At 28.9% G+C, this 26,204-nt stretch overlaps 1 protein-coding gene and 1 non-coding gene across 2 annotated transcripts in view; both read right to left on the bottom strand.

Annotated features, from left to right (window-relative positions):
- Nucleotides 1-1,448, bottom strand: part of LOC141537045 (small subunit ribosomal RNA) — a 1,907-nt gene extending 459 nt beyond the window's left edge. Inside the window, exon 1 of the ribosomal RNA XR_012480837.1 lies at nucleotides 1-1,448. This exon is cut by the window's left edge and continues 459 nt beyond it. This is a non-coding gene — a ribosomal RNA (small subunit ribosomal RNA).
- A 17,569-nt stretch (nucleotides 1,449-19,017) lies between these two features.
- LOC141536853 (juvenile hormone esterase-like) lies at nucleotides 19,018-22,760 on the bottom strand. Its single transcript, XM_074257621.1, has 5 exons — nucleotides 22,216-22,760; nucleotides 20,481-20,760; nucleotides 20,228-20,413; nucleotides 19,932-20,134; nucleotides 19,018-19,849 (listed from the first exon to the last, which is right to left on the bottom strand). Exons 1-5 carry the CDS (start codon nucleotides 22,348-22,350, stop codon nucleotides 19,679-19,681), a joined length of 975 nt encoding a protein of 324 aa, XP_074113722.1. The 5' UTR covers nucleotides 22,351-22,760; the 3' UTR covers nucleotides 19,018-19,678.
- Nucleotides 22,761-26,204: the final 3,444 nt, after the last annotated feature.

Below are 26,204 nucleotides of genomic sequence, written 5' to 3'. Positions count from 1 at the left end.
CCGAAAACCAAGTGGCCTTTCAAGATACCAAAATACGCCTATTTAGCAGGCTAGAGTCTCGTTCGTTATCGGAATTAACCAGACAAATCGCTCCACCAACTAAGAACGGCCATGCACCACCACCCACCGAATCAAGAAAGAGCTATCAATCTGTCAATCCTTCCGGTGTCCGGGCCTGGTGAGATTTCCCGTGTTGAGTCAAATTAAGCCGCAGGCTCCACTCCTGGTGGTGCCCTTCCGTCAATTCCTTTAAGTTTCAGCTTTGCAACCATACTTCCCCCGGAACCCAAAAGCTTTGGTTTCCCGGAAGCTGCCCGCCGAGTCATCGGAGGAACATCGGCGGATCGCTAGCTGGCATCGTTTATGGTTAGAACTAGGGCGGTATCTGATCGCCTTCGAACCTCTAACTTTCGTTCTTGATTAATGAAAACATTTTTGGCAAATGCTTTCGCTTCTGTTCGTCTTGCGACGATCCAAGAATTTCACCTCTAACGTCGCAATACGAATGCCCCCATCTGTCCCTATTAATCATTACCTCAGTATTCCGAAAACCAACAAAATAGAACTGAGGTCCTATTCTATTATTCCATGCACACAGTATTCAGGCGAAATAAGCCTGCTTTAAGCACTCTAATTTGTTCAAAGTAAACGTACCGGCCTACCTCGACACTCAATTAAGAGCACCGCGATAGGATTAAATTGGATGTCGCCTTTTACAGCTAAATCCACCGGTAGGACGTTTCATAACATACCAGTTAACACCGCGAAGCAATGAACCAATAGTATGAAACACAAATTCAACTACGAGCTTTTTAACCGCAACAACTTTAATATACGCTATTGGAGCTGGAATTACCGCGGCTGCTGGCACCAGACTTGCCCTCAATGGATCCTCATTAAAGGATTTAAAGTGTATTCATTCCGATTACGGGGCCTCGGATGAGTCCCGTATCGTTATTTTTCGTCACTACCTCCCCGTGCCGGGAGTGGGTAATTTGCGCGCCTGCTGCCTTCCTTGGATGTGGTAGCCGTTTCTCAGGCTCCCTCTCCGGAATCGAACCCTGATTCCCCGTTACCCGTTACAACCATGGTAGGCATAGAACCTACCATCGACAGTTGATAAGGCAGACATTTGAAAGATCTGTCGTCGGCACTAAGGCCATACGATCAGCAAAAAGTTATTCAGAGTCACCATAATTAACGATGGACGAGCCACCGATTGGTTTTGATCTAATAAAAGCGTTCCTCCCATCTCTGGTCGGAACTCTGGTTTGCATGTATTAGCTCTAGAATTACCACAGTTATCCAAGTAAATGTGGGTACGATCTAAGGAACCATAACTGATTTAATGAGCCATTCGCGGTTTCACCTTAATATGGCGTGTACTAAGACATGCATGGCTTAATCTTTGAGACAAGCATATGACTACTGGCAGGATCAACCAGGGAGCTTCGTTCATGTTTTATTAAATAAAACATTTAGAAATCTCTTTTACACTAATACAAAACATGTTAGCTTTCATCATATAATGTCAGACTAAACAGTTGTAAAAGCGGTGCTGAATTGAAACATAAGTTTCTCACAACACTTTAAATTTGTTGATAATAACTATTTATTCACGTACAAGTGAAACGATATATTCAAACATCCTCTCTGATTTTGAAAAACTTCAACTCTCGCTAGATATTAATTCTAAGCGACTTGGTTATTTACACGTAAACGTGCTTTTAATATTACAATTATAATATTCTTGCTCGGAAACAAGTGAGTCGATAACTCAGTATTGAATAAGTGTACATATTCTACATGAAAATATACACAATTTTAAACGCCAAAGCGATTACCACATAGGAGTCATTCAGTCATAGACATCGACCCGTGGCTGTGATGCGTTCAGACATACTGTTTTTATACTAAGCATAATAATCCTCTCGTAGTCTAGCAGCATTTAAGTATTAACTGAATATACTATATATACTATATACTGTGCGCTGCTGATATTACTTCTTTCAACAGACTACTCTCTCATATAAATACGAGCAACGAAGAGCACCTGGTAGTAAAAATTAAGTGACTCAGCTTATCCCCACTCTGGGTGGATTCGTCCGTAATACCCAGCTGTTCAATTGCTTAGCATCTGATGTTGTAAAATTATACATGTTGAGCTTTCATGTTATGAAAGGTTAAAAATATTATTATTGATTTTGTTAGTAATAAGAGGAAAAAGATTTCATTTTATATATCAATAATTGGTTGAATTCATTCAATTTGAGTAAACCACTTACTATGATTTTTTCCATCATAATCACTAATAAATCAACTATATTCGTCTGCTGATGAAAAAAAAATAATTAAATTACTCAATTTTGATTTTGAATCATTTAACAAATTTTTTGAATATCGTATTATTAAAAGCGTATCGACATTTAATTCATAAAATTTGAGAATTCTACTTATCTACTTATTTCACTTGTAGTTGTAATCAATCCATAACATCATGTTACTTTACTACATTAATAATTTTATTTTATGATTGAGAAATAATTACACATAGTTATACAACTAACCGCTCCGAAAATATGGTTCCATATTAATCATTTACAGCTGTAATAATTCATCGATTAATGTTTGTATTTTAGAAATTTTTATACTTAAAATTATTATAATGATAAAAGTTTTTTGTTATTTTGACTGAAAACATGGCATTTGATAAACGGGAGGTCAATAAGCAACTAATATTTTCATTTATTTATCTATGAATCCCCAGTCCATACCCTCGCAGTCTTGTCACCACCGTGGATCCACGGTAAAACCACCACATCGTGGATCCACCGTGGAACCACTGTGGATCCACCGTGGTTTTGTGACATTTCACCACAATGGTTCCACTATGGATTCACGGTGGATCCATCGTGGTTCCACTGTGGATTCACCATGGATCCATAGTGGATTCATCGTGGATCCACCGTGGTTTTACTGTGGATCCACTGTGGTTCCATCGTGGATCCGCCGTGGTTTGACGCGAGACTTTGACATGAATTTTTCAGTTGAAATAGCGAAAAATTAAGACGTTTCTAAAAATCTAACTCGAGTATTTGAAATTTTGGTAAGTAAGTTAAATTACTTTTTAGTTATATATACACCAATAGAAGGATTTGTTCACATTTAATAAGCTTTATTAACTCTTAATAAATGATTTTTTAACATCATAGGATTTAATAAATATTTATTAACAGTTAACAAATATTTATTTATCATAAAAAGCAAAAATTGCCATTTTCTTTTGATACTTTATAAAACCCTATAGCTGAAATACATGCTAATAATTCAATTAACTAAATAAATAACGTTTTTAATATTTAAAAATATAAAAGATAATTATGAGCTCTGATAGAATTAGGTATTTTACAATAAACGTTACTATAATGTAATATAATTAATCCAAATAATTTATATAGATAATTTTATTGTGTTACTAAATATTTGTTAATTATTAATAAATACTAATACGCTATTAATAAATATACTTTCCTCCCAAAAAAATATTTATTGAATGTTCAAACATATTTATTACAATTTTATAAATTAAATAATTATCTTCGAATAAATTAATTTAGTAATAGTTAATAAATCTTTCTATCAGTGTATATTGATAATTAATAATTTACAAATTTGATAAAAAATTTTGTTCATTACGCATTGATTATGTATACCATTTGCAATACTTGTAGTTGTTACAAACTGTACTCTTCAAGTAAGTCTCGTAGGTGAGCAGGTAAAGAATTAGTCTAGCAAGTGTAAGGTCCGTTGTTCGATTCCCGCGCGTCCCGGTTTTTTCTTCTATAGAAATAATTATATCTAATTCTATATAACTATATCTAATTTTATAGGACCATTTATATAGATAATTATAATTATATATAATATTTTTGACCCGGGGAACCACAGTGGATCCACAATGGAACCATGGTGAATCCACATTAAAATCACGGTGGATCCACAGTGAAACCACCATGGTGAAATGTCACAAAACCACGGAGGATTCACGGTGGATCCACGGTGAAACCACGGTGGATCCACGGTGGATTTATTGTAGTTTCAAGACCGCGAGGGTAGTTATCTGTTTAGTTGTGGCTTTCTAAATTTACCGACTATAAGTAAGACGTAAAGCCTACCAGCAGTTTTAGACTATTTAATGTTTGTCGTATTCCACAATCCGAACAAAAACAGTTTCACTATTAAAAATTGCGCCAAGTCCACGTTCATAAAACTCATCTCAATAACATCTGCACTTTGCAAAAAAAATAAGACTCGTTACAATAATTTTCATTCTATACAAAAAAAAGTTAAATACAAAAAAATACCAAGAAACCGTCATAATGTTGAAAAAATTGAAAAAAATTTGTTGAAAATTTAAAAATTAAGAAAAAAATTTTTTATCGTACTTGGCGCGCGTCATTGAGTACCCCAAATTTTTTCGGAAGAATTTCAACCCGAGAAAAAACGATTTTGCTCGAATTTATGTAATTATCTATAGTTATACATATTCGGGCTGATCAGCTCTAATTACATAATATATGATTTCATACATTCTTATACTTATAAATTTACATTAGTCAAGCATACTCAACTCATTAAAAACACTGCTTACTCGATTAATTATGAGTTTCAGTGAAAAAATCCGTTTTTAAATTTTTTTTTAAATGTTTAGTGGACATAACTATCAATATCGTGGTGTGGTGAAATCATCTGAAATTATATAAAATTTTTGGATTCAATTTTTTTCAGCTCTGCCATTAAGCTTCAATGAAGAAACTTGATATTGCTTAGTTTTATTGTAATTAACACATTTTGATTGGCAATCACACCGCATTTAATCGATTTAGTCGGCCATATGTTTTATTTTCTAGAGCACTCAATTGTATCCACTTTGAAGTAGTTTTCATAACCAAACACGAGAGGGCGTTTTAGTAAAATCATAAATGATGTCTGGAAGATTAAAAAATTTCAAATAACATACGTATGACATGTCGATTTTACCTAAATTTTGTAAAACTTATTATTAAATAATAATAGTTGATTAATTAAATTCATGCATTTTATAGGTTGACTTAATTATAAATTTTTAATCATTAAAAGGATGTTTATTTATCCTGAAAAAATTTGGGGTACTCAATGACGCGCGCCAAGTACAATAAAAAATTTTTTTTTTTTTTTAATTTTTCAATTTTCAACAAATTTTCATTCAATTTTTTTAACATTATGACAGTTTCTTGGTATTTTTTTGTATTTCACTTTTTTTTGTAGAGAATGACAATTATTATATCGAGTCTTATTTTTTTTTGTAAAGTGCAAACGTTATTGAGATGAGTTTTATGAACGTGGACTTGGCGCAATTTTTTACAGTGAAACTGTTTTTGTTCGGATTTATTAATAACAACAATCATTTTAGTAATAATAATGATAATGATAAACATTATTATTGCTTTCATTTTTAACATCAATTTATTATTACCGATATTAATACTTTCAGTATTATAATTACTATTATTGTTAAAAAGTGTTCCTATGCAGAGATATCTAAATAAAAAATTATAATAGGGACAAAATTTAAGCAGTTATATTCAACGCTGTCTGAACCGAAATAATTCTGATTCATAGAACTAAACAATTTTTTCATATTTTTTCAATTAATTAATATTAGGAAAATAAGGTATGAACTACTGTTATAATAGAAATTTAAGAAAAAGAAAGAATTTCTTTTGAAAGAATTTATTTTGATATATTTTGTCATTTAAAAAGTTTATTATCCAAATGTAATACTGTTCTACTCGAATTGAAAAGTCAATAAATAACAAAATAAGTACAGCAACGACACTTTATTCTATTAACATCTGTGATAGTCTCTCTAAGATTTTACTTCACTTTTCTACGTTACTAACCTAAATCTTGAAATGGCTGTATTTTTCATAGCAAATTATTCTCTTGAAGCTACAGTTGATGTAAAAATATTTCCAGCGCAGCCCCTGACGGGTGTAAGTGCAAGCTGCGAAATATCTTTTTTTAGCTTTAGTCTCCCGTCTAGTAAAGGATTATTATGCATTCTCAAAATATTTAGTGAAACTGTTGTTACTGAATAACTAAATGCATCAGACGCATAATTATATTAGGTATCATCTAAAAATTATGATTATTTGAAACCCGCTCAATTGAATAATAGTGCCACCTATAGGCAATGACCAAGAGATCATAAAATATGTACACCGTCCAATGAAAATTTTCTAGACCTTGAACGGCTACTAATCCGAAGAAAGTAGAACTCAAACAATGCTTAGATTGTTCTGTGTTTAGTTTAGGTAATAAATAAAATTCAATAAGAAAAAAATGTTTGAGAATATAGACATATAAGAATATTTAGTAGTTTATACGAAAAATTTTGTATTCATATAAAAAATTTAACATTATTAATTTAAGGTTTGTACTTTTCCCGCGCAAAATTAAAAAGTCACATATAAATGGATTATTGCAGGCAAATATATTATTATATAAAAGGTCGTATGTTCGTTAATTAAAGAGCTCAATACCTGATCAAAAAATTAGTTTTTTTTTTTATAGTACTAGTAGCATTAAAAAACTTAATATGACTAAGAATCGTTTAATCTTCAGTTTTAATCAATAAACCAGATGATCAATGGGAATTTTAAATTTTTATATACATAAAGAAATTTTTAACGCTTTTTTTAATCAAAAAAATTGTTAATTTAGATTAAATACGTCAATGCACAATAATTAAATAATAACAATAATTATTATAGTAATATTTATTTATGAATATTACATGTTAAGTTAAATACTGCATACAAATACATCAAATTCAAAATTATACTTCTTATTAGGATAATAGCCATTAGGATATAATAATAATAATAACATTTACTTCTGGTAAAAATATTCTATAGAGATGCATAAAGCACCTGTGCATAGACACCAGAAGGAATATAATACATTTATAAAAATTTATACAAAATATTAGAGTAACTTAGTCAGTAGTATACAAAGTAACTTAAGAATAATTTTACTAATTTTTCACAAAATATCGATTAGTATTAATTAAAGTTTAATTGAACTAATCCATCTCGCAATACGTTTTCTTAATCTTTTATTATAATTTAGTTCTTTCAAATTATTTGGAAGTCGATTGAAGTATTTTATTGCTATGTAATTTGCATTTTTGGTACTAATTGTTCTATTAACTTTTGGAAGAGTTATCTGTTTAGACCTGGTATTAGTTATTCTCTCAAAATATAATTTCTGACAATCATAAAAGTAATGATTTAAAGCTTGGATAATAAAAGATTGTTTAATCTTCAGTGGTCTTAACAAATCCCCTGATTAAAAAAAAGAATTCAAACCGATTGACAATGTTAATTTTCCATAAGATAAAGAATTCAAAAGTATTTAAAGTATTCAGAAGTATTGGAAAGAATTCAAATTTCGTTATTTCCAATACTTTTTAATTCATTTTTTTAATCAGGGTCATCCGTAATTTTCATTTTGTTTAACAATTTATTTTGCAGATTTACAATCGGTTTTAAAGCGTTCTCATAGGCACCACCCCATGCAATAATTCCATAGTTTATAATACTTTCAAAAAGACCATGATAAATAATTTTCAGTATCGATGGGTTTAACCAATTACTTAATTTATAAAAGAGGAAGGTAAAGTACTTGACTTTTTTCATTAGTTCGGAATATGTATGTTCCATTTCATATGGCAATCAAAAACTATCCCCAAATATTTACAACTTTCAACTCTTTTCAACTCTCTATCTTTAATGAACAAATGAAAATTACTACGTACACTGTCCGTAAAACAACCAAAATTAATAAACGTAGATTTATCAATATTCAGCGTTAGCTGATTGCCTTTTAACCAATGGTCTAGCTTATTTAACCAGTCAGTTAAACGGTCAGCAACGACCAACCAATTACATCCATTACACAGAACTACTGTATCATCAGCATATGATACAAGCGCTTTAGGAGGTAGAATACTAAATATATCATTTATGTACATTATAAAGAGAAGAGGCCCTAAGATAGTCCCTTGAGGAACACCAATTTTTACTAATCTATAATCACTAGAACAATTATTTAATTTCACACATTGTTCTCTACCTGTTAGATAATCTACAATCAATTTATGAGGTAGACCTCTGATTCCTTTGCGCCACAATTTATCTAACAAAATTTTATGATTTACTGTATCAAAAGCTTTGGCTAGATCCAAGAAAACCAGTACTGATGCACGATTCTTATCTAAATTATCGTATATAAAACTAGAAGCAAAAGCTAGAGCATCATCAGTGCCTCTGTTCTTCATGAATCCAAACTGTTTATCTGAGATCAAGTTATTACTTATAGAAAATTCGTACAATCTTACATAAATTACTTTTTCAAATATTTTAGCTAAATTAGATATCAGTGATATTGGCCTGTAATTAGTTGCCAGGTGTTTATTGACAGATTTGAAAATTGGTATTATATCAGCTTTTTCAGCGCGTTAGGCCAGATTGCATTACTAATACATAAATTAAAAATATATTCTAAAGGTAAACTAATATCTTTGGCAATGCACTTTAATACTTTACTATGAATATTATCTACTCCACCTGATTTCTCTTTCATTTCATTAATAATTTTTTCAATTTCAGTCTGATTTGTTAGCGATAAGAAAATACTATTACAGTTGGGTTCTACAGTTCTTTCAATATTTACTTCTTCTAGATAACCAAGATTGTTCGCAAGTTTATTTCCAACATTACTAAAAAAATCTATAAAATTATCTGCAATATCCTTCTTATCAGCAACAATTTTATCATTATTATTAATTAAGAAATCAATATCCTTATTTACAGAGTTTTTCCCTAGCTTACTGTTCACATAATTCCATAATTTTTACTATCATTATGATAGTTTTTTACTTTTCTCGCTTCAAAATTACATTTAGCTAATTTAATTGCTTTATTGAGAATTTTCAATAGGATTTATACTGAATTTCACGTTCCACATTATTTTTATTTAATCTCCACATATAGTAAAGATTCTCCTTAGTCTTATATGAGATCATGAGACCATTAGTGATCTATTGATTTCGCGGTTTATTTTTATTGTGGACATTTCTAGGCTTGCTTTTGGCATTATTAACTAGTGATTTAATACTATCAGTAAGTGTAATGAAGAAATTATCAGGGTCCTGAATTTCCACTAGTTTTGACCAGTTATAAACACTACTCAAATTAATAAGCCGATTGTAATTAGTTGTGGTATTGCCATCATTGGTGTTGTTATTATTATTATTATTACTGTTATTAATTTTATGATGTTTAAAACTTAATAATAATAATAATAATAAATATTAATATTACTATTATTTGTAACATCAATTTCCCTGATTAAAAAAAAGAATTCAAACCGATTGACAATGTTAATTTTCCATAAGATAAAGAATTCAAAAGTATTTAAAGTATTCAGAAGTATTGAAAAGAATTCAAATTTCGTTATTTCCAATACTTTTTAATTCATTTTTTTAATCAGGGTTATTATTACCGATATAATTACTTTTAATATATTGTAACTATTATTATTTTTAGCTTTGTCGATATTATAATTTTAGTATTATAACTATTATTACTTTTGGTTTTGTCGATATTACCATTATTATAAATATTACTATTATTATTTTTATTTGTTATTATGATATGATTACAATTGAGGAGCTGATTTTCAAAAGGGAATCTTTTCATATTTTAAAAAAAGCAGTTTTTTGAATTCTTAAATATTTATTACTTCAAGAATTATGAAGATTCCTAAATCAAAATCAAATTGTAGCTTCATAACCGATAGCACTTTATAGCAAAATTAAAAAAGTTCGATAAAAATATTTAGAATTGGAGATAATCAGTTCTGTGTCTCGATTAATCAAAAATGAAAAGATACCATTTTAAAAATCAGCGCCTAAATTATCATTTATTATTATTATGATATTGTTGCTAGTAAATAAGACAATGCATCAAACGCATAATTAGAATACGAATTATCTAAAAATTATGATTATTTGAAACCCGCTGAATCGAATAACAATGCCACCTACAGGAAATGACCAAAAGATCATAGAATGTACACACTGCTTAATGAGAATTCTCGAGACCCTGAACAGCTGGTATATCTGAAGAAAGTAAAACTCAAACAATGTTTAGCGTATTATCTATTTGGTCTGGTTAATAAATTAAATTAAATTAGAACAATATGTTTAACAACATACGCATAGAAGGTTGTTGGATAGTTTAGTTAGTAGTTTACTCTGTAAATTTTTTTGTATTCATAAGAAATTTTTTTACATTCTTAATTTAAAGTTTGTACTTTTCCCACGGATATGAAATGTTCATAAAATTATTATAAAAATAAATTAAACTTTTATTTTCCGTAAAGAAACTAGTAGCATCGATAAAATTTCATGAAAATTAGTCGCGTATATCTTTTGGATGAGATTGGTAGACTTGAATTATCAATCATAATATTTATATTTTATAAAATCGTAGGAAAAATTTTTTATATTTTTTGTAATTTAGGAAATTGTGAATTTGGATTTAATACCACAATCCTTAATAATTTAATAAAATAATCGTATTGTTCAATATTATGAATGCAATTATTTTTAACATCAATCTATTGTTATCATTATAATAACTATCAGTATTATCTTCATTTTTATTGTTATTATTAGCATGATTATTTTATTACATATTATTATTATCATAATTATGTTGTTAGTAAATAATAAACGATTCATCAAATTCATAATGAATATAAGCATTATGTACAGAATATTGTCGTTTTGAATGTCCGCGCAGTTTGGTCGCAGTATAGCAGTGCCACCTATGTCTGTAGAACACTCGAACAGAATTACTAAGGCAATGATCAGCTGACTATTACATAGAAACTAAACCCAAACAATGTGAGCTCTTGTAGATATTGACTCTAGTTAATAAATAATACTTAATTTAAAAAAGTTAATTTAAAAAATTCATATGTAAAGTTGATAGATAGTAAATTCTAGAGATTTTATTTTAAAAAAAAAATTTCAACATTTTATGTGATTGAAAAAATTTTCAATTCAACTTGTGTACTTTTGCCGCGGAAAATTAGTGCACAAACCATTGTAACAATAAAATCACGTTAAACTTTTATTTCTCGTAGAGTAACTAATAGCATTGCTAAAGTTCATGTAAGTAAGCCGCGTATATTCTTAGGTTGAGATTGATAGACTTGAATTATCAATCATAATATTTATATTTTATAAAATCGTAGAAAAAACTTCTATGTTTTTTATAATTTAGGACATTGTTAATCTAAATCTAATACCACAATACCTAATTATGTAGTAGAATAATAACACTAATCAAAATTATTATCGTTATCATTAGTATGATCATTAATTTATTCTTAACATTATAATAATTATCGAAATTATCTTTATTTTTATTGTTATTATTGTCGTGATGATTATTACTATTGATTATTGTTATTATCATACTGTTGTTAGTAAATAATACGATTTACCAAACTCATAATGAATATAAGCATTATGTACAGAATATTGTCGTTTTGAATGTCCGCGCAGTTCGGTCGCAGTATAGCAGTGCCACCTATATCTGTAAAACACTCGACCAGAATTACTTAGGCAATAATCAGCTGACTATTACATAGAAACTAAACCCAAAGAGTATAAGATAGAGGGGAAGGCTCTCATTAGTGGCAATGTTAAAAAGCGTACACAAGTTTCAACGCCTCTAGTGATTGTGTCCAGTCATGAAAACGTAAAACGTGCGGGACATTCGGTTCAGTTCAATTTAAATTTCCTAAGATAAAATGTGAAAACAAATAATTTAAGACAAAATAATTAAGAATTATTAAAATTTATTAAAATAATAAATATCTGCAAATACATAGTAATAAAAATTGATTAATGATAATCCTGAAATGATAAAACTATTATTTTAACAATAATTATATTGTAAAAATTAGCAAAAAGCAATCTTTCTTTTGCAAAATGATTTGATGTACGATAAAATTTACTCAATTGAACTAATTAAAAACATAATATAAAACTTGGTGTAAATATAAAGCTCTCTCATATTAATAAAAGTTTTCTTAAAAGCAACCTATTAATTATAATAATAAAATATTTCATAAAACATATTTTTTTACTAATCACTGCTGCAACAGCCAAAATTCTGTCATTGCACTTGGTAATATGAAAAAAATCTATCTACGAAATATGCTTTAACGTATATAACAGAATAACAATTAAATAATATGTATAAAAATTTTTTTGCTTAAATGACTATAACAGATAAATAATATATAAATATATATTTTACTCAATCTTTTCCTTAATTTATTTTTTATTGGTCTTCACTTTGGTTCGATTTTATCTTTGGAATTTCTTCAGTAGTTGATTTTACGAATTTTGACAGTTTCCTTATATTTATTTTTTTGGATGTTACAGTATCAGTCTTTTTTTAGATCACGTCTGATGAATCGCGCTTCCCAGAAGCATCGTGTTTTTATAAAAATATTTAAAAATAAAGTTGTAGCATCGAAGGAACACAATTGAAAAGCTGGTAATTCTGAACTCAGTGTTGAGTATAAATGCGCCGATATATTTTTTCATAAATACAACTACGGATAACTTCGTCAAACTTGGTATTCCATTTTTAACAGCTGTAAACACAATTTCTGTAGAATATTGGAGCCCATTTTTATCAGCATAGTCTTTCATAATAGTAAATAGTTTGTATTCTTGATAATTGTTATCAGATTTAGGTAGTACTAGGAAATCTACACATTTTTGACAGTTTTTGTGAAACTTTAAAAATTTGCGGGTTAGATATCCACAAATGTAATAAATCGCATTGTCATGGGTGAATGAAGCTGTTTCTGTCAGTGACATATCTTTTTCTATTTCTTTGATTGGATTGGAGGCTTCTATTAAGGCTTCTCGCAAAGACAGTTGACTTTTTTGTGGCTTGGCGATTGCAGCACTGAGCTTGTTTAATTTTGCAAAAATCATGTTTCCGTCATCTTGACAGTTTGCCGATTCGGAAACTTTAGTTAATTGCGTAATAAAATTTTGTTTTATAGCTGTCTCGAATGATCTGGTAGAAGGATTGACTGAACATCCATTTTGTTGACGAATAACTGCAAACAAATTTTCGAGAGGATCTTGATTCAAACGCCTAGTTTTCAATGCTGGAATATTATATTCTTTTCTTAGCTCTTCAGATAATTTTAAAACACTGTTAATAGTTAGCATAATTCCTGTGATGCACGGTGGAATAGCTTTTTGTTTATCATTTTTTTTTCAAATTTGCTATCGGCAAAGTGAAGCAACATTTCATTTAAAAATTCTATGTGTCCAGATGTCTCAGTTATGGCAAAATTTAATTTTGATTTAACTGTTGGTTGAAGAAGATGCGAGTTAAGTGAATCAAATAATTTATCCATGTCCAATAAGAAATCTGCCGTTGTATCATTGTCGGGAAATTCGTTCGGTTTTATCATTCTGTAAGCTTGATAAGCTAAATACATTGAATTTGAAAAAATTTGAGTTGCTAGTGAAACAGTCATTTTAGCTGCATTTTGTTGCATTCCAAAATGACGATCATTGATTTTGGAATAAAATTAATGTTCATTTGGTTACTCAACAAATAAACTTTGTAAATCAGTTTCCAATCTACGTATCCACCTCGGTATTTAAATCTTTTGTTAAATAGATTGTTGCGAAAAGATTTGATTAAATGAGGAGGGTCAAAAATGATATAAATCTTGCGTTTTTCGTCACCAACTGTAAACTCGAAGAAAGGTTTATCTTTAGTTATTTTGTACTTCTTTATCAGTCCGGTATTTCGAGTTCCCTGATCGCAAATTAAACATTTGACGATAAGATCAGTCTCATTCAATTTTTCAATAGTATTAACCATTATTTTGTGAGTTTTTGCTGAATTGCCTTTCTTTCCTAGAAACCAATATCCAATCGTTTGCTTCATTGGTTTATTAATCCAAGTTATCATTGCTACTAATGCACAATGCGCTATTTCATTCGTACGCTCTTCCCCATCATCAGCATAACCGTGGAACATATCTTTGGCTGCATCATAGTGAACTTCAGTGGCTAAACTTATTTCGTCGAATAAAACACTAACAAGACGATCTTCAGTATTGTTTTTTCAAACGTATCTTTAAGTTGATTTAATACAGTTAAATTTAAACCTGGAGTGGTAGGAAAATCTTTTTGATATTCGTTCAAAGTCCTTATAGTTGGTATATGTAGAAATTTCGCTAAAAGCTTATAAGTTTTGGGGAATGATATTTTATAGACAATGCAATATCTTTCACCTCGTTACTGTAGCGTTTAGCATATTTGTTCTTCACAGATAAGCGTAATTGGGCTGCAAATAATACTAAAGCTTTTTACTCAAATAATTTGATGACGCATTTATTATTGATTCAACGTCTTGCTTCATTTTTTTTTTTACAGCAAATTTTTTCTCCATCCTGTTAATTTGGCTTCGCAATCGACCTATTGTTCTAGCCCCTTTATGCAGCCTTAAAGATTTAGGCGTTAACATTTCAATTTTTTTAACTTTAGAAGATACTGCGTTCGGTGATTTCATTATTTGACTCGGTGTTTTTTTGAAAAAGTTCAAACTTACGTATAAATTTATGATTCTTTTTAGGTGTACTATATTGCGCAGGAATCTCAGGCGAAATATTCAAGTTTAGCGTTTCCGCCCTGTTGTTGAATGGCAACTCTTCCAATGCTGCGTTAGATTTCGGTTCTTCAGAATTAGTTGGCAATATGGGCATATAAGTATCATTTTGTGAGGCTGCCTCGACAGTATTGATAAGTTTTTCTGCTGCATTAAATTTAGGTTCTTGACTATCAGTTGGCCGTATTACTGCTTCTGGATTTAGTGGTTCCGTTGATTTTCCAATTTCTCGTTCGTCTTGTAATGAAAAAAAAAAAAATTGATGACGTAATAGATGATGCTTTGTAAGATTCATGAACTTATTGTGTTTGTGATTAGTAGAAAAAGTGGGGACAGAAAAAAAATTAAACTAAGTAGGATAGGAATTGGCTTCACAATCAAATAATCTTAATTGTAAATTTTGTCGAGTTTTATTTTGATGTTGTCACTAAATTTTACACTGGTATTAATGCGTATAAGGCTGTAATAAGTTGCAATTATTATATACTGTTCACTATTGCTACGGTAAATCTGGAATATCTATCATGTTTCCTGGGATTGATTACAATGCAATTCGAACATTATTAAGTTACTTACAATTTTCCAATTTTATCATCTCCAAAATAAGAAAATGTTAATTTAAGGTATTTAAAATATTTTCTATTTTTTACCAAAAATTAAAAATTTGTGTTTAAATTTTAATAAGCTATTTAAACAAAAAATCTAAAAAATATTTACAATTTTGATTCAGATATTTTTGAAACAGTAGTAACAAAAATTCTAATAAATAATATTTACAATTCGGGCTCAGACATTTTTAAAACAGTAGTTACTATAATTTTTAATTATTTACAATTATTAATAACAAAATATCACATTTTCATTGGCATTGAAATAATAAAAATTTGGAAAAATTGTAAGGCTGCTTGTTACAATAGTTATAATTTTCAAAATGCTATCTCTCAGTTGAATATCACAGAATTTTTTTTTGATTTTTTTTTTTGAAGTATATCTTCTGCATTTTATCCCCTCACTTTTGGATTTATTACATTTTCTATCGTTTCACCAGTTTCTTTTACTCGACAGAAACGCAAAAAAATCATGAATTTAAATATTAAATGCAATTTACTGATTTTTTTGCCTGTATTTAAGTCACAGCTTCTAATGCAAGCAGAAGCACTTCTTACCTCTTAATGAAATTTTCACAAAGCTATTTGTTTCAATATTAATTAAAGCTGGTTCATTATCAGTAGCCTTGCGTATTTCAAAAGTAATGCCCCTGTCATTATGCGAGCATTCATCTGTAACAACAATATTGATATTAGCGATATTGTTCTATTTTACTACTGCAACAATTCTCATTTTTTCTTTAAATTATTTTTAAAACAATACCTTTCAAAGCCGGACGTTCAAATATAACTTCTTCATTATTGACGTTTACTAATAAATTTTTGCAGTTGAATTTGTCAAAGGAGGTTTTGGCATATTCTTGGGCATCTTCAAAATATTATCAGGCGGAAGTAAAGTAGGAACAGCATTTGGTACTAATAGTCGTTTGGGTGGTGCATTTTTCTTGATATAACGTCTTTCAAAATGATCGGAACAAATTCGTAAACTGTTGGAAGACCCTTTATACTGAGCAAAGTCCTTCCATTGTTGGCGTCTATACAATAAAATTTAAAAATCAATTCAAAACACTAATTTCATCGAGCAAAATTTTTAATATTATGTAATTTAATGTAAATAAAAACATTTAACAACACCAAGTTTACAGGATATAAATATTTACAAGCAAGAAAAGTTGATCGATAATCAATAACTTACTTTTGAGACGCTATAAATTTAATGCCTATATTACTTACATTCGTTCTTCCTTTGGCCATAAAAAAAAGAATGGTCTTTATCTTTTTCTGGTCTTCTTAGACATCTTTTCACATTACACCGAACCATGTTTTTTTAATTAGTTTAAAAAAAATTTTATATTAAGATAAAAATCAAGTGCTGTTAGCCGTTACAAGCAACTTTGGTATTACCAGTATGACGCATTACTTTAAACCGCCATGACAGTACTTTAGTACTTGGACACAAACATCAGATGGCATTCGTAACAGTATACGCGACCTTCCCCTCTATCTTATACTCTTTGACTAAACCCAAACAATGTGAGCTCTTGTAGATATTGACTCTAGTTAATAAATAATACTTAATTTAAAAAAATTCATATGTAAAGTTGATAGATAGTAAATTCTAGAGATTTTATTTTTAAAAAAAAATTCCAACATTTTATGTGATTGAAAAAATTTTCAATTCAAATTATGCACTTTTGCCGCGGAAAATTAGTGCTCATACCATTGTAACAATAAAATCACGTTAAACTTTTATTTCTCGTAGAGTAACTAATAATAAGCATTAATAAAATTCCATCAAGTATATCCTTTGGTTTAGATTGATAGACAAATCAATCATAATATTTATATTTTATAAAATCGTAAAATAAATTTCCATGGTTTTTGTAATATTGATGATTGTTACTATTTCTTTTATTTTCGATTTCGAACTTTCTAACTACAGTTTGTGTTAGAGTAACATTGACGAGCCCTAGTGAGCATCGACGCAAGCTCATAAATTTTTTTTTAACTGTAGTCTCCCATCTAGTGGAGAGTTACCATACATTCTCGAATTATTTAGTCTGTGGCATGTCACTTTCTCCATAAGAAAAAAGTTCAAAATCTAAAAATCTGGGTCGCTATAGTTTATGCTAGAGAATTTAATTAATTTTAAATAGAATTTATTATTTTCAATGACCATTATCAATTAATATTGATAATATAACATATAATGTATAATTATAGAGTAATATTGGAGAAAAAAAAGTTCTGTAGAATTAATAAAATTTTACAACCTAAAAATATCGTTCTGTTTACGGTAAATACATTCGGTAGTCTGGCGCTCCGTTTACAACGGAATGAACGGAACTTGGCACCAGATTCTACCGAATCTGTAGATTTCAAATAACATACGTATGCTATGTTGATTGTACCTAACTTTTGTTAAACGTATTATGAAATAATATTTTATTAATTACATTTATGCATCTTATAGGCTGACTTACTTATAAATCTTTAAACATTAAAAGGATGTTCATTTATCCTGAAAAAATTTGGGGTACTCAATGACGCGCGCCAAGTACGATAAAAAAATTTTTTCTTAATTTTTAAATTTTCAACAAATTTTTTTTCAATTTTTTCAAAATTATGACGGTTTCTTGGTATTTTTTTGTATTTAACTTTTTTTTGTAGAGAATGAAAATTATTGAAACGAGTCTTATTTTTTTTTTTTGTAAAGTGCAGACGTTATTGAGACGAGTTTCATGAACGTGGACTTGGCGCTATTTTTTACAGTGAAACTGTTTTTGTTCGGATACATTTAACCAATCACATCACGAATAAATTGGTTTCACATACATTTCTTTACTAAATTATTTTGTTATTATACTCAGTATAATCTCTGATTTGACCAAGTAATTTTTCTAGTTATACCGCCCCATATTACACTGGATATAATCCGAAAAAATATCCTGTATAATTTGAATTATACTCAGTAGAATCTTGGATTAGATCATTTTTTTTTTAAATTGTGATATTCAACTTTTTTCTTTTTTAATTTATAAATTTTTTTGAAACTTAGTTAAAATTGTGATAATTAATTTTTTTTTTTTTAATTATTTATTTTTTTATGTATTTTTCAAAAATACAATGCAATGCTTGGATATAAAATATTTAAGGATCATTCAAGCACAATTTTTCCGATAATTTGGGATTGAAAAATTTTTGGTAAATATTTTCAAGTGGGGTTACCATTTTAATTTTTATTTTTTTGAACGAAATTTCTATTTGATTTTATTTATGTATTAAAAAAAAAATACGCAATTAAAAAAAAAATAATTACGACAATTTTCACAAATTTTCAAAAAAATTTATAAATTAAAAATTAAAAAAGTTGAATATCACAATTTTTGAAAAAATTAAATAATCCAAGATTCTATTGAGTATTATTCAAATTATACGGGAAATTTTTTCGGATTATATCCAGTGTAATATGAGGCGGTATAACCAGAAAAATTAGGTAAGAATCTTGGATTATATAATTTTTTCAAAAATTGTGATATTCAACTTTTTTTTTTTTTTAATTTATAAATTTTTTTTGAAAATTTGTAAAATTTGTTGAAATTATGATAATTAATTTTTTTTTTAAATTGTTTATTTTTTTATGTATTTTTCAAAAATACAATGCAATGCTTGGATAGAAAATATTTAAGAATCATTTAAGCACAATTTTTTCGATAATTTGCGGTTGAAAAATTTTTGGTAAATATTGGTAAATATAAGTGAAGTCACCATTTTAATTTTTATTTTTTTGAACGAAATTTCTATTTGATTTTATTGATATATTAAAAAAAAATGCACAATTAAAAAAAAAATTGATTACCCAATTTTCGCAAATTTTACAAATATAAAAAAAAAATTTGTAAATTAAAAAGGAAAAAAGTTGAATATCACAATTTTTGAAAAAATTATATAATCCAAGATGCTACTGAGTATAATTCAAATTATACAAGATATTTTTCAGATTATATCCAGTGTAATATGGGGCGGTATTACCAGAAAAATTATTTGGTCAAATCGGAGATTACACTGAGTATAATACAAAAATAATTTCGTATAATCTGGATTATATTTGATATTATCTGAAATTTTTTTCACCACAGATTACACTGAGCATAATATGGGAGGATATGCAGTGCAATTTTATTCTTTCCGTGTAGTTATAAATAACAACTTGTACTTTTCTAAAAAAAAATTTGCTCATTTTAGCTTACGTGCTAAAGTGAAGATTTCTTCCCGACTTGTGTAACCAATCATATGAGGAAGTTTTATACCAGACTTGACAGCTTCGTAGACTGGAATAGTCAGAAATGGAGTTTTCGACTTAAGATCAAGTGACGGTACGAAAGGAATTTCAAACATAAGAATTTCCTACGGCAAAAATCAAGATTTTATCTAAAATATAAAAAACAAATAACATATAAATCAAGTGAATTTTAAATATAATGAAGACCTTCATAGACTTAATCTTATGTTCGGCCTTAGCTAGCTCGATTACATCGACGGTTCGTAAATATTTGATAAGTTCTTGAGTATCAGTTGTTTCCTTCCCTAGAATTGATGATATTTTAATTGCTGCTTCTTTGGGTGAATGTACTGTAAACGCATATGGATTAGTCGCAACGCCGCTTTGTATAATCGACTTATGAAACAATCCTGAAAACCAAAATTTATCAATTTTATAATTCGAAGAATATGAAAAAGTTAAAAAAACAATTAACAAGAAAATAAAACTAGTTTATACAAAACCTCGAGCCAAAGGAGAAAGATTTAGATAATGAACGGAAGCTCCTCCAGCGCTTTCACCAAAAATGGTGACATTGTTCGGATCACCACCAAATTTTCCAATATTTTGTTGCACCCATCTCAAAGCCATCACTTGATCTTTCAAGCCTTGATTGCCCGATGCTTCTTCATCATCCAAATTAAGAAAACCTTGAATCACATATTATGTTTTGTTGAAACGATAATTGATTTTTATGTAGATTTCTGAAAAAATTACCTAGAATACCAAGGCGATAATTTATCGTAACTAGAACAATATCTTTTTCAATGAGATAGTCGGGGCCAAAAAAATCATCATCACCAGCTCCAGAATAAAATCCGCCTCCATGTATCCACACCATAACAGGTTTACAATTTAGATTTGGTGTAAAAACGTTCAAATAAAGACAATCTTCAGTTCCCAATGCTTTTAGAGTTAAGATATCTACTTGCGCACATTTACTGGCATATGTTTTGGCTTCTCTAATACCAGACCATGATTCGGTTGCTTCCGGATCCTTTAAGTATAATTTTAAAAAAAGTTTGGAAAATCCAAAAGTCCACGCTTCATAACGCTCATTTATTTTTAAGAAAAAGATAAATTGAGTAATTGAATAATTTTTTTTTCATAGTGCCCCGAAGTTTCAAATTCTTTGTTTTTGCAAAAATCACCATTATGAGGAATTTTTCGATTTTTATTCATTTCTTCAATGAAAAAAAAATTTTTTTCTCAAAAATCTTCATTTTTTCAATCAAAGAGATTGATTTTACAAAAATTTGAAAAAAAAAAATTTCAATTTTTTTTCAAAAATTTTTTTTTCTAATTTCTCCAAAAATCAATCTCTTTGATTAAAAAAATTAACTCAATTTTTTCTGACCGCTGCAACTGCCTTAGATTCGAATCTCATTTTAAAAAATCAATAAAAAAAATTGATATTTCGGCTTTTCTTCAAATTTTGTGTGAATTTTGAGACAAAATAATAAATCAATGATCGAAAGTACATCGTCAAATGCTTAAAATTGATTTTTTAATTTTTAAATTAAAAAAAAAAAAAAGCAAAGTTATAGTCTTCAAAAAATTATTTCTGAACATAAAGTTTAAGAATCTAAGTGTAATTAAAGCCCTTTACGTAGCACTTGTCAGACCGAAGCTAGAATATGCTGCAGTAGTCTGGTCACCAACTTATAAGAATCAAATAAGCAATATTGAAAGAGTACAGCGGAAATTTGTAAAATATTTCTCATTTAAAAAATTTGGAATCTACCCAGCTAGGGGATTTGACTATCTAAATATGTGTGTTGATGCAAATCTCTTGACTCTAGAGGAAAGAAGGATCTGCGCATCGATACTCTTGGTAGCTGGTATAATTTTTAATAATATAGATTGTCCTAGGATCCTTGAAAGGTTACCTATATTAGTACCTCAACGAATGTTACGATCAGATCAGCCTTTCTACCCATCCCGGTTGAAGAATAACTTCACGCTTTCCTCACCTTTATATAGATTAATTAACATTTGTAACTTCATTGTACAGCAGGACAGTAATATTGATCTATTCGATTGTATGTCAAGCATCAGTGTCAGTGCCATAGCTTCAATCATAGTTAACTCCAGATGAGAAGACCACCTATCTTCTTTTTATAATAATATATCCTAATGTCATCCAGCTACAGTACATTGAATATAGTACATTAAATATAGTATATTAAATATTAAATATAGTATATACTCTGTATAAAATTAAGTTTAAGTATAATTATAATTATAATTATTATCTTTGTTATACTGAAGAATAATAATAAACTTTGTATAATTAGGAACGTTAGCTGTCATGCGCCACTCAGAATAACATTTGTATCTTTTTGTATCTCTGTTATTGGCCATTAGGCTGTTGAGATGTATATAAAGAAAATAAAATAAAATAAAATAATGTATTGTGAAATCATTCTTTAAAAATTGAAAAATAACAAACCTTAAATCTTCTCTCTCCAACAGGAGGTTTAGCGTACGGAATTCCACGGAAGGCAAAAAACTCTTTTCCGTTCACATTTTTTTTTTTTACTCCACACAATTTACCCTGTTGCACTTCGAGAATTAAAGTATCCATGGTGAATAAATATCTTTCTGACAAGCGAACGTATTCTACAGTGTCCCAAGCAATACTAAATTCAAATTATTAGTTTCATATGATATAATACAAAAGGAATGTTCTGACATCAATGTATAACTGTATTATTAATGCTCATGTATACTCTATCATTAATACACTCATAATTTATTTATCCCTGTAAAAATGCCTTGAAACACAGTCATATTGTTTTTATCTGAGTTGGCTGAGTAGTAAAAAAAATTCAGCCGAAAAAAACATAAACGATAAAGTTTCAGTATAATATTATATTTTATTCAAATATTAAAATATTGCCCTGTTTAAAAATATTGATTGAAAAGAATTAAAAATGATGAAGTTCCAATTCTTTTCAATAATTTCAATTCTTTTGTTTGTATATATATATTAGGGTGGTCCTTATGTTGGGTTTTTTGAAATTTTTTTCACGATAGTTCAAAATCGGTTCAAAATCTATAAAAAAATCATGCCAAGTTATAGCTCTTAATTTTAATATTAACCCGCGCCCCCGACGGTCAAAGTTTTAAAGGAAAATAACATGGGAAAAGTTATATTTTTACTTTGGAATTTTTACGTCATAAACTAACCAACAAATCACATCAAAAATATTTTTTCTAATGCAAAATTTAACGGTCTACAAAAAGGTCTCTTATCATTTTTGATAATTCTAACGGTTTTGAAGTTATTCGAGGTCTAAATTGAAACTATAATCTTTTTCATAGTTTTTTCTGGTCATTTAATAATTCAACAATCATAGACGGGTTATTATTCATATTAGATTACTTTTTTACTTATGCATATAATTTTGAACTATAATTTACGTGAAAAGTATTAATCAATTAAAGAAGTGTATTATTAATATTTTAATGAATCGAAAATGTACAAACATTACCATTTTTATTTTTAATTACAGATACTTTCATGAAGTTTTTACATTAGTTTTTTAAGTGCGTCAGGAAACATTTGACGATGATCTTTAACCAATTGTAACACGTATTGCATTTGTTTTTCATCCTTAGTATAACGATTACAAAAATCTTGCACTAGTTTAACTCCTCTTTCAGCACAGTCATTCACAACCGATAGTTTTTTAGCGAATCGTAATGCAGTTTTATAGTGTTCATTATGAGCCCATTCAGAAGGATGAATCTTTAAAAATTCTGTTTGTAACTCGAATCTATTGAAAAAATTGATCGATTCTGCAGTTACGAAAAAGTCAATATCATTATATAATAATTCAGTTATGCTCTTAGTTTGAAAGCGTTTAACACTACATTTTTCACTAGTATAATCCAAGTCTTCTTCCGGAATATCATCAATCACAATTGTTTCTTCTTCTTTACGCAGCTTAGCGACAATTTTTAATTTTGTTTCTTGTGAAACTTCCTCATCAAAAATAGCCATGATTGCTAATTCTGGTGATAAATACCACAAGTGATTCATAAATCTACTAATTGCCACAGTAGCAAGATTACTGTTGATTGCCTTAAAGTTGTTGAATTCTTTTATAAACTGTAGATCATGGTACGGAGCTTTGACACTATTTGACGACGAAAACCAAGCTTTAACATAAACCATTGTCACAAAAACACATATTTGCCGTAGTTTATTATCTTCACCTTTTTTCAATGACAATATTGCTCCCGAAGCATGTACATTTTCAATATATAAATAGCTTTTGCCATCCATCGTGCATGGTGACAAGCTCCTGGCTTACGAAAACTAAATTTTTCGGGGATGACACCGATAAAAACTAAAGTAAGCTCTAATAACTCTTTGTAATCATCACGAGGCAGTTGTGATGCAAGAGTTTCAGTCGCAAAAGTTCTAATAGATTCAATTTTTTCATTTGTCAAGATATTATCATTTTTCGGATCATCTAAACCTGTTTTGTAACTGAGTTTATTTAAATCTCCCCATTGCTTTTGGAATCGGATAAAAAGTGGAACATTAGGACCAACAGTATTTGGAAAAACAGCTTCGAAGACATATCTTAGGACTATTTCAAATATATGATGCCTACATGGAAGATACAACAAATCTCTTTCTAACAATTTTTCCAGTAATGCAGCAGCACCATTACGAAGGCCTAAATTTGAAGGAGTAGTGTCACAGCATATTGCTTTTACAGATATGTCGAATCCCCAGTCACATAATGTCTTATGAACTACAGAAGCTTGTGCCATTCCAGTTCCATCTTCACTCGTTGGTACACCTAACATAATTTCTTTACTTTCTGAAGTAATTATTACAGGCAATCGATGAACAGTTTCTGTATTTAACAAATTAGGTAATAATTTTCCATCCCAATGTACAACAATAGATGATAACTTTAAGTCTTGGAAATGTTTTTTATTTCTATTGATTTTGACTCTCGCATAGTAAGCCGACATCGGCGAATAGATGATCGATTGACAATAATGGAATTAATATCCACTTCTAATAATTTTAAATCGATAAGCGACTGACAAATAGCTGTAGTTATAAACACAGCATCTCTGTCGCTTACTTTACAACGGTCAAAAGTAGCTACAACTCTTTCGTTGAGAATATTGTGAGTTCCTCTTATATTTCTTGATTTAAATTGGCCGGCAGTAGTTGGAATGTATACTTCTCCACTAGAGAATGATTGAGCACTTCCTTGGCTTGATAAGAGTTCAACGTTTTTGTCTACAAAAAGGATAATGATAAGACAAAAATATCTTCACTATAAAATAATAAAATATCAATGAGTAAGTTGATTATTATAATTTACCAAATAATGATTTTTCTTTTTCACTTTCCAATTTTCGTTTTTCGAAATCCAATTGTTTCTCTAATTTTTTAACACCAATTTCATCGTCATCGTATTTCGTCTTAATATTTGCAATAAAACCAATTCGTTCATCTGATCTCTGATTATTCAAGAATTCTTTGGAATTTTCATCAACCATTTCAAATACATTTGACGGTGCGATGTCAAATAATTTTTTAATGAACAGGAAAATTCATTTTGTTTTTTCACAGCAACTTCACTCCGATTTCTATGTTTAAGAAGTATGCGCCACTCATCATACAGTTTTTTCAACTTATCTCGACATCTTTGCACATCTTGAACGGGAATTCGAGCTTTCTTCCAAAACACAATAATTTCATCAATCACTGCAGCAACACTATCTGTGATAGTATTATTTAAAATACGTGTATAAAAAAATAACACTTTCAAAGCTTGCAATTTCGATGGTAATTTGTTACCTACGATTTGAACGTCAACATCACCAATCAAAAAATGTTTTGACGTAAACGTGATAACTCCATATTTAACTGATTACTTAAATATCGAATAAATGAACTCAAAAAATTTATTTATATATCAAAAAGGCATCAGTACTAGTAATTGAACGATTTTGATCAAGCTGAGAAATAAATGTAGGTTATGAGTAATCTGAGAATTAATTTTAGTGTTAGAGATTGAAGTAAAATCTAATAGATGGCGGCATGATCGGTTTCTAAAATGTTTTTAACCAGAAATCAAAATTTGAAATTGGAGTTTGTTGATATTTGTACCAATAACAATAAAAATCGAGACAATAGGTCCCGAATTTCTTTTATATCCAAAAAAGTTAAAAATCTTTAAAATGTTCGACAGTTCAGGCTAAAAAAATGAATTGGTGTTACTATTATTCCAAAGTTACAGTTACTTTGAAAATTTTCTAAACAAAAAAATCCAATGAGATTATAAAGAATAACCGGTTCATAATTTATGAACTATTAAATGACCAAAAAAACAGAAAAAACTATGAAAAAGATTATAGTTTCAATTTAGACCTCGAATAACTTCAAAACCGTTAGAATTA

Source organism: Cotesia typhae, unplaced genomic scaffold, assembly GCF_013202065.1.
Source record: "Cotesia typhae breed Kobodo isofemale line unplaced genomic scaffold, CoteBio_Ctyphae scaffold_45, whole genome shotgun sequence".
Lineage (NCBI taxonomy): Eukaryota > Metazoa > Arthropoda > Insecta > Hymenoptera > Braconidae > Cotesia > Cotesia typhae.
The sequence above is the reverse complement of the archived record's forward strand: the minus strand, read 5'-3'. Positions and strand labels throughout refer to the sequence as shown.